This window comes from Antechinus flavipes, chromosome 1 (genome assembly GCF_016432865.1).
Source record: "Antechinus flavipes isolate AdamAnt ecotype Samford, QLD, Australia chromosome 1, AdamAnt_v2, whole genome shotgun sequence".
NCBI classification, from domain to species: domain Eukaryota; kingdom Metazoa; phylum Chordata; class Mammalia; order Dasyuromorphia; family Dasyuridae; genus Antechinus; species Antechinus flavipes.
The window spans coordinates 667738603-667751115 of record NC_067398.1 but is presented as its reverse complement, the minus strand read 5'-3'; the positions used below and the strand labels follow the sequence as shown (position 1 = coordinate 667751115).

General features: G+C 39.8%; 1 protein-coding gene across 1 annotated transcript in view; it reads left to right on the top strand.

Moving 5' to 3' along the window:
- Positions 1-926: 926 nt before the first annotated feature.
- The window catches only part of MED26 (mediator complex subunit 26), a 113770-nt gene continuing 102183 nt past the window's right edge, over positions 927-12513 (top strand). The window contains exon 1 of the mRNA XM_051972091.1: positions 927-1240. Coding sequence (XP_051828051.1) covers positions 1169-1240 — 72 coding nt within the window. The 5' untranslated portion in view covers positions 927-1168. The remainder of the gene's footprint in view (positions 1241-12513) is intronic.

Here is a 12513-nt window from a genome sequence, read left to right as displayed (position 1 = left end):
CCGGTGAGGGGCAGAGTGGGAAGCTCAGCTTCCCCGGACCTGCCTCCCCGCTAAGTAGCCTGCTTCCTTTTTTCCTCCAACCTCCAACCTCCAACCTCCAACCTCCCAGTTGCCGTTGCCGTTGCCGTTGCCGTTGCCGTTGCCGCTGCCGCTGCCGCTGCCCCTGCAGCCGCAGCAGCCGTCGTCGCCACAGTTCCTCAGGGTCGATCCGCCCCCTCGGCTCCGGTTGCACATGCGCCTTAGGGCCTGCAGTGGGCGGGGCATGAGAAGCGGGAAGGACGCCTCTAGGGGCCAGCCGAGGCGCCTCAGACTCGGGCAGCCCCTTATCAGTGGGGCGGAGCCTCCCCCGAGTCCTCGTCCGTGTTCCCCTCTCCTACTCCTAGTTACCTCACCAGCTGAAGGGCTCTACTCCTTTCCCAGCCGTTGCCCCGCCCCTCTCAGGTCCACAACCAACGGCCTACTCGCTGGTCTAACCGCCTTTCAACGTCCGTCCCACCCAGTCTCGGACTGCAAGACTGAGGAGACGTGTTGGGGGGAGAAGGGGGCGGGGAAGTGGGAGGAGGTAATTTTTGGTACTACACTTGCGCATGCGTAGGGTTTCTTTTGCGGCCCAGAACGGCGCGGGGCGGGGTAAGGTGGGGGAGGGAGAAGGAGGCTTCTTCCGGGACAGGCGGCCCTGCACCGCCCTGCGCGTGTCCGGGCCATAGGGGGCGCGCACGCTTCCCCCTGCCCTTGCTCTCCTCTCTCCCCTCCCTTCCCCACCCTCCCTCCCTGCCTTCGTCTCTTCCCCCCCCCACCTCCCAATCTCCTCAGCGTGGCGCCGGCGCTGCGTGCGGCGCGGGTTACCCAGAGTGCCTGGCGCGGGGGCAGCTCACTGGAGTTTGGTTCTCGAGGCAGCGGCGGCGGCGGCGGCGGTGGCGGCGGCGGCGGCGGCTGCTGTGGAGGAGGCTCCTTCCTGGCGGTGGCGGCTCCTCAGGCGGCGGCGGCGGCTCGGGCAGCTCAGGCGGCGGCGGTGGCTCCGGCTCCCCCCCGTCCCCCCGCGGGGAACATGCGGCTCCGCTCCCGGAGGCTGGCGAGTGAGTGACCCCCCGCCCGGTCCCCGGTCCCCCCTCAGCCTGCCCGCCCGCCAGCCCGCCGGCCCGGCTGCCCCCCCCGCCTCGCTCAGGCAATGACAGCGGCTCCGGCCTCCCCGCAGCAGATCAGGGACCGGCTGCTGCAGGCCATCGACCCCCAGAGCAACGTAAGTATCCCGGGGGGCCGCGCCGCTCTGCGCGCACCGCGGCGGGGAGGGGGCGGCGAGGGCCGGAGCGCGGGTGGCGGGCGGCGGGGCAGCGGCCGCATGGGCCCCTTTTCCCCTCTCCCCCGGTCCCCTAGCCCCGGCACCGCGCCGCCTAGCTTCCTGCGCCCCGCCGGAGCCTCTGCTCCTCAGGACACCCCCAGCTCGCACAGACCCGGACTTGGTCTCCCGGACCCGAGCCCAGGGCCGCCGCCGGAGTGGTGTTATCCGGAGGCGGCGAGGGGGAGCTCGGCGACGCCGGGTACGCGAGACCGCGGCTTCACGTTTGGGCCGTGAGGCCTGCGCTGGGGTTTTGGACTGAGTGATCTTTCCTAGGAGGATTTGGGGAAGGGGAGGCATGGCCCCAGCACCCGGCTGTCTTTACTCCCTTCCCTGCGCCCTCTTCTCTTCCGGGGGACACAGGAAAACCTGTCTCAGACACCGAGGGATGGGAGGAGGCTGCGGAGCAACTGGTGTCTCGGGCCGCCCTCGAAATGCTTTCTGGAGCCCTTCTGCTGACCCCTGAGGCGGTTGTCCTGACTCTTCCTTCGGCTTCACTGAGAAGTCCTGCGTGCGGTGCTTCAGCTCCCCTCTTCAGAGAGGAAGGCCTTTGAGGGCTCTCCCCTCGGAGCGAGGGCAGGGCTGTAGGGTCTGCTTGCCCCTCTTTATTTTTTGGATGGCTCAGGGTTAGGGAGCGGGGATAGTTTGGGCAGTCTTGGCTGCATTCATGAAGCAGTAGTGGGTTGGTTTAGGAGTGGGAGGTCTATTCCCTTGCCTTCTCACTCGTTGCTCTTGTTTCCATCCTCTCTGAAAGAATAAATCTTGCCTCCTATGCTAACATTTGGGGAAGAGGGCTCGGTATTTGTTCTGGATTGCTAATTATGACTATATGACCCAGAAGCACTCTAGAGGTTGGGCCATTCAGGCCTTTCATGGTGCAAAAACAGTGTGTTAGCCCAAGACCCCTTGTGGGGATATGGGCACCACGTTATCACGTTCCTGAGGGATTTTCATTAGTACATACTGACTGAAAGAACCTATTCTTGTGGCTTTAATGTGTTGGGCAATAGGAAAATGGGTAGTAGTTGTTGATGGTGAGCTCCTAAGGTTTGAAATAAGGTATTGCATTTGCTTAAAGACCAGGAAGTAATATTAGTTCACATAGCTAATATTCCATGGGCCAGTCAAATTCATCTTACATTTGGGCAAGTAAAGGCAGATTGTGTCTTACTGAAAGGGGGGGATTTTTTTGTTTTTCTTTTCAAGTAAACTGGAACATTAATAATCTGTTATCCAGAATTCTGGAGGACTTTAATTGAAATGTATTTGCCTGTACAATTTTAGTTTAAAAATGAGTAAAAGATTTGAGAGGCATAAAGATTATTTTGTCCTTAGCATTGGTAGCAGAGAACACAGGGCTTCAAAAGTGTCCAGTATGATAAAAGTTGATAATAGAAGCTCTTGAAGAATGTCTTCAGCATATTTTTTACTCTGAAGTAGAATCACCAAAAGGAATACCAGAAAATCCTTCTTTTCTCTCTCCCTCTTTTAATACAACACTGTAATTTTTAGTAGAGTTAAAAGCAAATTTAATTTAAACTTAACAGTAAACATTTTAAGTAATCTTGGCTGGCATATTATTTTCAACTATTCCAGAAGATGCCTCTTTCATTACTGAGAACTGTTAACACTAATCATTAAGGCCAGTTGAGTAAGTAATATTAGTATAATCAGAAAGAAATCTTGTTTGTTCATAAGCTTGGAAGAAACCTCATATGAATTTCATGGATTAGCTAAAGCATGGATTGCAAAGATAAGTTAAAGTTGGTGAAGAAATAAACAGAAGAGATGGATAGAAAAAAGCAGATGAGTTTTTGGTTATCATAAAACTTTTCAGCTCAATAAGTAAACTGCTCTGTGTAAAAGCACTGTATTTGGTCCAGTGATTGAATGAAGATGTTTCTGCTCCCTAGAAACTTGCTTTCGAATGGGTATATCAACCATGTACACAAATAAGTTAAGGTATTAATTCAAAGAGGGAGTGAACACTAACATCTGAGAGAAAGAGTCATGAAATACTGACAGGGAAAAGCAGGCAGGGCATTTTGGTTAGAATGTAGAATTCATGAAGGGAATTAATGTTGCAATAGTCCTGTGATAGAGCCTGATTTTGAAGGGATATCAAGTTAAATTGTTTGTATTTTAGAGTTAGTAGGGAACCACTGAAGATTTTTTAGTTAAGGAGATGACATGGTCAGAAGATTATATTAGCACCTCTGTGCTAATGGACAATGGATTGAAGAGAAGTGGGGAAATTTAGGTTTTGAGAACAGTTCTGAAGAGGAGTTTGTACTTGGATAGATGCAAGATATGTGATAGAGGTAAAATTGACAAGATAGACAATAGATTTTTGAATCCCTTAAGCCAAATCAATTCAGGCAAAGACAATTTTTTTTAGATAGGCACAGCATTTCTGGTGTCTCATCTATGTTGTTTTGTTTTTTTTTAACTTTTCTGTACTCTAGAGATCCAGAGTTAGATATTAAGGAAATTTAAATTTCAGATTCTTTTTGATATACCAACCCACTTTTCTTTGAATCAGTTACCAAAGATAGTTTATGAGATTAGTTCCTGGATTACTGTTTAAATTGGGAAGAGTATTTTCAGTTCTATGGATAATCCAGTATTTTGTTATCAAATGTTTTTATAATAAGAGTTTGGTATTGAACTCCAAATAAATGAACTTGGGTCATCATGTGTTTTCAAGTTCTTTGTACTTTCTCACTACTTTTGTTCTACTGCTTTTGCAGTCCACCCATTTTGTACTATTACTTCTCCTTAGTAATCATGATGCTTCCACATACCACCTCTTTTGTATGGAATGTTTTCCTCTTTTTATTTCTGTAGGTTGAAATCTTTTTCTTCCTTAAAGGTTTATCTCAAGTATTGATTCCTTGCTCTGCTTCCTTGATTATTCCCCACAGCTCTAGTCTCTATTTTATCAAATTTTTCTTGCCTCTATTCAAATTTGATTCCCTTCTTTATAAACTTAAGGGCTTAGGCATTTTCTTTTACCCTGCTTCCATATTTGTTTGTTTGTTTGTTTTTTTAATGTAAAAGGTATATAGTGATATAAGTGCTTCAAGTAGAATTTATAGAATTAGAGGCCTTCTGAGGGAAAATTTAGAGTTGTATGAAAATGGGTCCCACCATGCTGGAGTCTTTCTATAACTACTGGTTAACTAGATGATCTCTGATAATTCTAATTCTGAGATTCTGTCATATTTCTTGAGCTTGATTTGAAGAATGAAGGTTTGAGAGCCTGGCATGCAAAATTGTATTTCGTCTTGAATTTATGGCACACTGATTTTTCTTAATAGCATTTTATTTTTCCAAATACATGCAAAAAATAGCTTTCAATATTCACCTTTGCAAAACCTTGTATTCCAAATTTTTCTCCCCAAGACAACAAGCAATCTGATATAGTTAAATAAGTGTGCAGTGATTCTTAAACTGGGGTCTGTGAATTTTGCAAATCAATAAATAAGAAACTTTAATAACTATTTCGATATTATTTATTTCCTTTATAATACATATTTTTGTTTCATGCATTGTAAAGCATTAGTTTAAGGAGGGATAGGTAGACTTTGTCAGGTTGCCAAACAAACACTTAAGAACCCCTGATCTAAGATCACATCAACAGGGGTCATATATTTACATGGATTGGACAAGTTCTGGCCTTGTCTTTCCCAGTTAAATGTTAAAAGTTCTGGATAACTGACACAATTAAGATGCTTGTGGGGAGAAAAATGGGACATTGTCAGAGACACAACTAAAATTAAACCTTCTAAGAGATGTAATAAAGAAATGGTGTCATGTAATTCTTAACTTTGTGGCTGTGCAATTATAGTTTAGTGCCTAAATTTACTTTTTAGTTGAAAATTGTCAGACAACTGACCTAATATTCACAAGTCTGTAACTTTGGGGAGTCACTTTGCTGTTTTTGCTAATAATAACTCTATAGAAAAAGATTATTGCTATTGGGAAAAGTATTTCCTTGCTCTGGACTATAGCTCACATTTATATAGCACTTTACAATTCAAAAGTGTTTTCTTCACAACTCTATGAGGTAGCATTGTTCTCTTAGAAGGGAAAACTAACTGGAGTTAGCTAAGCTGGAGAAGGGAAATGACAGAACTGAGACTCAAACTTGTCTTTTTGTTCCCAGTCTAGTGTTAGTTTATATTTGTATATTGAATTCAGCAATCATTAAGCATCTATTCAGTGCTAATCAGTGGGGATGCAAAGGTAGAGGATAAAATCCTCTTTCAAGGAGTTTATAATCTGGTAGGGGACAAGATGAAAAGGGATAAGCCATTGTGATAGTTTGAAAAGCTGTTCTTTTGGGGTGCACCTAGGCTGTCATAGAGCTAGTGATTCTGTTCTTAACCCTCATCTTCCCAATCTTCCATACTTAGAAATCTTTATGTTTGATTCCCAACATCTTTTCTGTGACATCAGAAATAATGAGAGATCTATCAGATGGCTCTGAGAGAATCTTCTTCCTCCTCCTCCTCCTCTTTATAATCCATGGCCTTTTCCTGAATCATGGAATGTTCTGCTTATATTTCTTTCATGTCCCTTTTGTGAATCTGTAAAGTCATATATAGAAATGAGTATGATGCAAGATAGAATGTGATAAAGACAAAAGAAAGATCTTCACGATCCATTAGGGTACACTTAAGCTGACTCTTGAAGGAAAAGAACAATTTCAGGTAGAAATATGGTAAAGGATTATTTAGAGAAATCCCAGAAGAAGAAACAGCTTCACAATCAAGTGCTGGGGAGAGTGAGAGTCTAGGGAACAAACAAAAAGATGAGATTGACAGTTCATGAAGAAGAGTAGAGTAGATTGGGATCATTGCAGCAGACCTTCAATTCCCAAGGAGTATGTGGGTAAACTATTACCACTGGGATAAATCTTGATCATGTCTGCTTTAGTATGATCTGTGGACTAAGAATAGTTTTTACATTTTAAATAATACAAAAACAGGCATTAATTTGGTAACTCTTGCTCTAAGCATAGGGAGAGCTGTTAGAGGTTTTGTTGTTGTTGTTGTTGTTGTTTTTTGTGTGTGTGTATGTGTGTTTTGCTGAGGCAATTGGGATTGAATGACTTGCCCGAGTGTTAACTCAGGAAGTGTTAAGTGTCAGAGGCTAAATTTGAACTCAGGATTCTCCTGACTTCAAGGCTGGTGCTCTAACCACACCAACTAGCTGCCCTAGAGTTATTTTAAGTAATAGTCAGGCCTAGGTATTAAGAAGATTATCTTAGTATATGAATGAAAAATGTATTGGAGAAAGGAAACTAGTTAGGAGCCTATATGAGAAGATGTGAGAGTAGTAGAAGTAGAGCGGATAGAAGAGAAGACTTTATAAGAATGTGGCAATAGACATTAATGTAATTATATTTCATATAACAATAATAATAAGTAGCTGATTAAAGGAGATAAGAAATGAATAACTAAAGATTATGAATTTTTGAATGAGGGACTAGGATAATGATGATGTTATCAGCAAAAATAGAAAAGTTGTGTAAAAAGCAGGATCTTTTTGGGAGGGAAGATGATTGTAGTTTTAGATACGTTGAGTTTTGAGATGGTGATGAAACGTCTAAGTAGAAATGTTTACTTGGCAGTTGGAAATGTGAGTTCCGGAGAGTCAGGCAGGATATGTGAATTTGAGGGTTTGTCCATTTAGAGATAATGAAACCTTGGGAGTGGATGTGATTGCTATAAGAGAGAGTATAGAACTCAAAGGGATATATTCATACTTGGCAACTAGTGGAGGACAGTGAACTGGAGGAGTCATTGGAGACAAGCAGAACCAGGAGATAGCCAAGAGAAGGGAGGGCATAATAGACCTTGGAGGAGGTTATGGGCATTGTTATATGCTGCAGAAAGGTCAAGGATAAAAAGGCAATTAAGATATTTTTGGGTACCTTGGAGAGAGTAGTTTCAGTACACAATTAGATTCCACCTTTTTAGCTTCTTTTCACATTACTTGTTATTACACACTGTTTTCTAACCAAGTTCTTCCCCATCTTAACATTCCATCTCCTACTTTGTTGCTTTTTAACATGCAGTCTTTACTTCTAGAAATCTTGTCTTCCTTCAAGTTTCAGCTCAGATCCCAAAGTCTATGCTGCTTTCCCCCCAATTATGTTCACTCCCTGCTCCCATTACCTTGTATTTACTTGTATTGCTCTAGTTTTCTCTTCTTTTACCCCATGTAACTGCTTGACTGCAGAGATAGGTCTTTGTATGCCTTCCATAAAAATTTTATAAATATATGTTTGTTGAAATGAAATGAACAGAAAAATTACCAAGTATAGCCGCAAGGGCCCAGTTGAGGTTGGACACTACTGAATTTATAGTGGACCTGATCAGTATTTCATTTTTTCCCTTTATAGCTCCATTGCCTAGGCCATAGTAGTTCTTATTTATACAGGCACTTAATACATGTGTATTGATTTCTTCAGCATTAACAGTATAGGAGGTTTATGAATAGAAGAAAATAATAGAAAACTATCAAGGCATGAATATTTTTTGTAGTTTTCCTTCAACTCTGTAAGGTAGGCACATTATCCCTGTTTTCCAGATGAGGATATTGAATGTCAGGAGAGAAATGGCTTGTTGGTAAATAGTAGGGCTAGAACTCAGACCCATATTATTGGACTTTCGCTAGTTGAGATTGTTTATAAAAACTAAGTTTTGCCTTTTTGTGCCTCAAAACATCTTTGTACATTAGTGTAAAGTCTTTTTTATAAATTTTTTTCTAAGTTACACTTGCACCAATTAATTTTATAGGTAGTAGGAGTTAGTAGAAGTATGGAATTACTTTTATTATTTATTCCTTTAGGAAAAGGTAATAGATTGAAATTTAATTTTTAGCATCTCTTTTTTGTCTCATAAGTACAAGAATAAGTTTATATAGCACATTGAAATTTGAAAAATTATTTTTTCTCAACAATTCTGTAAGGTAGGTATTGCAAATATCATTCCCATGTTGCAGATGACAAAACTGAGGATCAGAGAGGGAAAGTTACTTGCCTCTGGTTACACAGTTAATGTATCTGAACCATGATTCAAGTTTAGGTCTGCTAATTCCAGTGTAGGGCTTTCTATTATCTTTATTTATGACTTGGACTATGTCATAAATTTTTGACTATAGATTAAGAAAATATTTATTGATCATAAATCCTACTCATTATGATGCTGTAGTACATCCTATATTTCTTTTATTTTTACATTGCTTAAATTTCTCCCAGTCCCATTCTTCCAAATTCCTTCTAGGGAGTAATCCCATATAACAAAGAATATTAAAGAAAAAAAGGAAAAGGGGAAAAAAATCATCAAAACTTCTCAATATGTCAAAAAATTACAAAATACCTGATTTGATTGCTTATTCAATTTAGTTTAATTATATGAGTGATTATGACCCTAAAATTTGTTCTTTGGTGACCAGGTGTCAGATAGGAGTTTTCAAACTAATCAGTCAATGGATATGCATTAAGCAAGTACTACTGTGTGTCAGTTCCTGGGGTTGTGTTGGGTATACCAAGACAAGAATCAAATAGTTCTGTCTCTGGGAAGGCAAGATGGGGTGGGGAAAGGGAGGAGTGAGACAGAGACAGAGTGAGTGCACATGTGAGCATGAGAGATACACCTACACACACATATATAAAATATATAGTATATGCACACATTTACAAAATAAGTAATAGCTTGTGGGACAGAGTATCTTAGCACCTGGGGGAGTTGGGAAAGGCTTTATGTTGCTCTTAAGATTGAAGAATGGTCAGTACAAAGGCTTAGACAGAGAAGATGGAGAATCATAGATGGGAAATGGCAAGTAAGCCAATAAGGCTAGATAAAGAGACTGCATAATGGGAAATGATTTCCAAGAAGACTAAAAAAGGAGGTAGTTGGATTGTGATTAGCTTTGAATTTTTAAAAGAAGTGTTTATGTTTGATTGTGAGGGTATAATAAACCAAGGGGCTTTTATTGAGTAAGTAGGTGACATGATCAGACCCACACTTTAGGAATAGAATATTCCTTTAGCAGCTATATGGAAGATCTATTAGAGTATTGGAGATTCTTAGTTTATACTTGAAAGGGAATTATACCTTAGTGGGGACCTGTCTGAGGTAGCACATCTTGTCCTGTGCTAACATGGTGTGGAAACTGTTCCACATAGGAATAGTTTTAGTGGAGGTCTATGCAAAATAAGTGCTTGCATTGAATTAGGATTGAATTGAATCTTGGGCTGTAAAAAATAACTGGGGAAATGTAATTTTAGGACCAGCATAAGGAGGTAGTATGTGGAAAATATATATTTGGAACAACTACCCAAGAGATGGTGATGCTGAAAACACAGATTTAACAATTGTTTGAGACCATATAGAACTGGTTCGTAATAACTTGAGAGACATTTGACTTTCTTTCCCAGCCTTTGGAAGGCAGCGTAAGCTATGATCATAGGACACTGACAAAATGTGTTCAAAAGACTAAGATGAGGATCACATATCTAGAACTTTGTAATTTTGCAAAATTCACTTTAAGTTTTGTGACTTTTTACATTGTAGTGTTTCCTCACATTGTTTTCTTGGTTCTAGTTCACTGATCAGTTTGTAAAAGTCATTTTATTTGCATGTTTCCAAATAATTTTCCACATATTGTACTAATGATTATACTGATTCTGCTCTACCAACAATTTACTAGTGTCCATATCTTCCCAGAATCCTTCCAATGTTGACTATTTCCATCTTTTTGTCATCTTTGCTAATTTTCTAGGAGTGAGGTGAGATGTCAGAATTGTTTTCTTTTATTAGTAATTTAAAGCATTGTTTTTTTTTATTATTATTTTTAACTTCAGTTCTTTTGAAAACTATTTGTTCATAACCTTTTACCATTTAACAAGGTTGGCAACTTTAGAAATATAAATGCTACACAGACTTACAAAAACCATTATTTGAAAGTTTCTCCTTTTTTAACCCTTAGTTTTGTTAATTTTGATTAATAAAATTTTAATTTTAAATAAGACAGGGCATTGTCATTATATAAATATTGTGTTTGTATGGCAGTTTCTGGATAACTAGTAGATAAGTAAAGGAAATCTTGCTTTACCTTCTTTGTCACATGATCTATCTTCATTATATATTTTTTCAGTTTGATGGGGACAAAATTATCATGTATACATCAAAACCTTTGATTTTAAATAAAAATTTTTAATTGCTTCCTTTTGCCTCTAGGGCTTTAGATACTTTGTGACCCTAGGCAAGTCTCTTTACCCTGTTTGCTTCAGCTTTCCTAGTCTGTAGAATGAATTGAAGATGAAACTGGCAAGCCACTCCAATGGCTGTCAAGAAAATCCCCAATGGGATCAACAAAGAATTGGATAAGACTGAAAATGATTGAAGACAATAAATAACCCCAGGACCAAAAATAAAATTTAATTTGGTATTTAAAACTTTTCCCAGTCTGGTTCTAACTTATTTTTAAAAAAATTAGATTCCCCCCCCTCCCCCTCCAGTAACAAGCATTTTTTTTTTTTAATTAACCGATTCCTTTCACTATTCTCTATTAAGCAAATTTAAACAACAACAAAAAAAAACTCTCAATAAATAATCCAGCAAAACAAATCCCAATAGTAGCCATGTCTGAAAATATATGTAGCTCAGCATTTTAACTTCATGAATATCATTCATGTTGAATCTTTTGGATTCATAGTTTTATTGTTGTGTTGATCAGAGTTCTAAAGTTGTTCAAATTAGTTTTTCTCCATAATGTTATCCTATTAATTTTTCTCCTAGTTCTGTTCACTTTGTTCTACATCAATTCATAAACTTATGTCTATAATGACCTCTGAAATTTGTTATCCATTTCATTTGTTATGGCATTCAGTGATATCCATATATCAAAATTTATTTAGTCATTATCTTAGTTAACAGTTTTGGGCTACTCTGAAAAGAGTTACTACAAATATTTTTGTGCATGTAAATCTTCCTCTTTTTTTGGGGGGGGGGGATAGAGAACGGGCATTATAGCCTATCTTTTTAAACTGATTTTTATAGTCTTTTTCAACTCTACTTGTTTCTAGAATAAAATATTCAACCTCCTGCTTCTATCATAATGTACATACTATTTTCTCTTGCCCAGAATTAATTTTTTCAACTTTCACCTCTTGAGCCCATGGTTTATTTTAGGTTTAAGTTCAAGTATTATCTCCTACCAGGAGACCTTACATCATCCCCGCCAATTTGTTATTGCTCTGTTCTTCCAAATTATGTAGTATTTACTTTGTATAAATTTTTTATTTACTTGACCAAATTTATGTGGATTTTCCCCAATAGAATGTGAGTTCCTCAAGTTGTGAGACTGTTTTGTTTTTATCTTTGTATCCTCAGTCTTATTTAATTGGATTGACTCTAGGTTGTCTAATTCCAGATTCAGCATGTTTTCCACTCCATTTAAATATATATATATCTTTTTATTTACAAGATATATGCATGGGTAATTTTTTTCAGCATTGACAGTTGCCAAACCTTTTGTTCCAATTTTTCCCCTCCTTCCCTCTCATCTCCTCCCACAGATGGCAGGTAGACCAATACATGTTAAATATGTTAAATACAATACATGTATACATAGCCATACAGTTATTTTGCTGCACAAGAAGAATCAACTTTGAAATTATGTACAATTAACCTGTGAAGGAAATCAAAAATGCAAGCAGACAAAAACAGAGGGATTAGAAATGCTATGTAGTGGTTCACACTCATTTCTCAGAGTTTTTTCGCAGGGCACAGCTGATTTTCTATTTATTACTGAACAAATGGAACTGATTTAGTGATTTGGTGGTGATTTTGGTGTTGAAGAAAGCCACGTCCATCAGAATTGATCATTATATGGTATTGTTGTTGAAGTCTATAATGATCTCCTGGTCCTGCTCATTTTACTCAGCCTCAGTTCATGTAAATCTCTCCAGGCCTTTCTGAAATCCTCTTGCTGGTCATTTCTTACAGAACAATAATATTCCATAACATTAATGTACCACAATTTATTCAGCCATTCCCCAGTTGATGGTCATCCACTCAGTTTCCAGTTTTTGGCCACTACAAAATCCATTCCATTTTTTAGGTTGGAGTCAAACTATGGAGGACTTAAAGTGCCAGTTG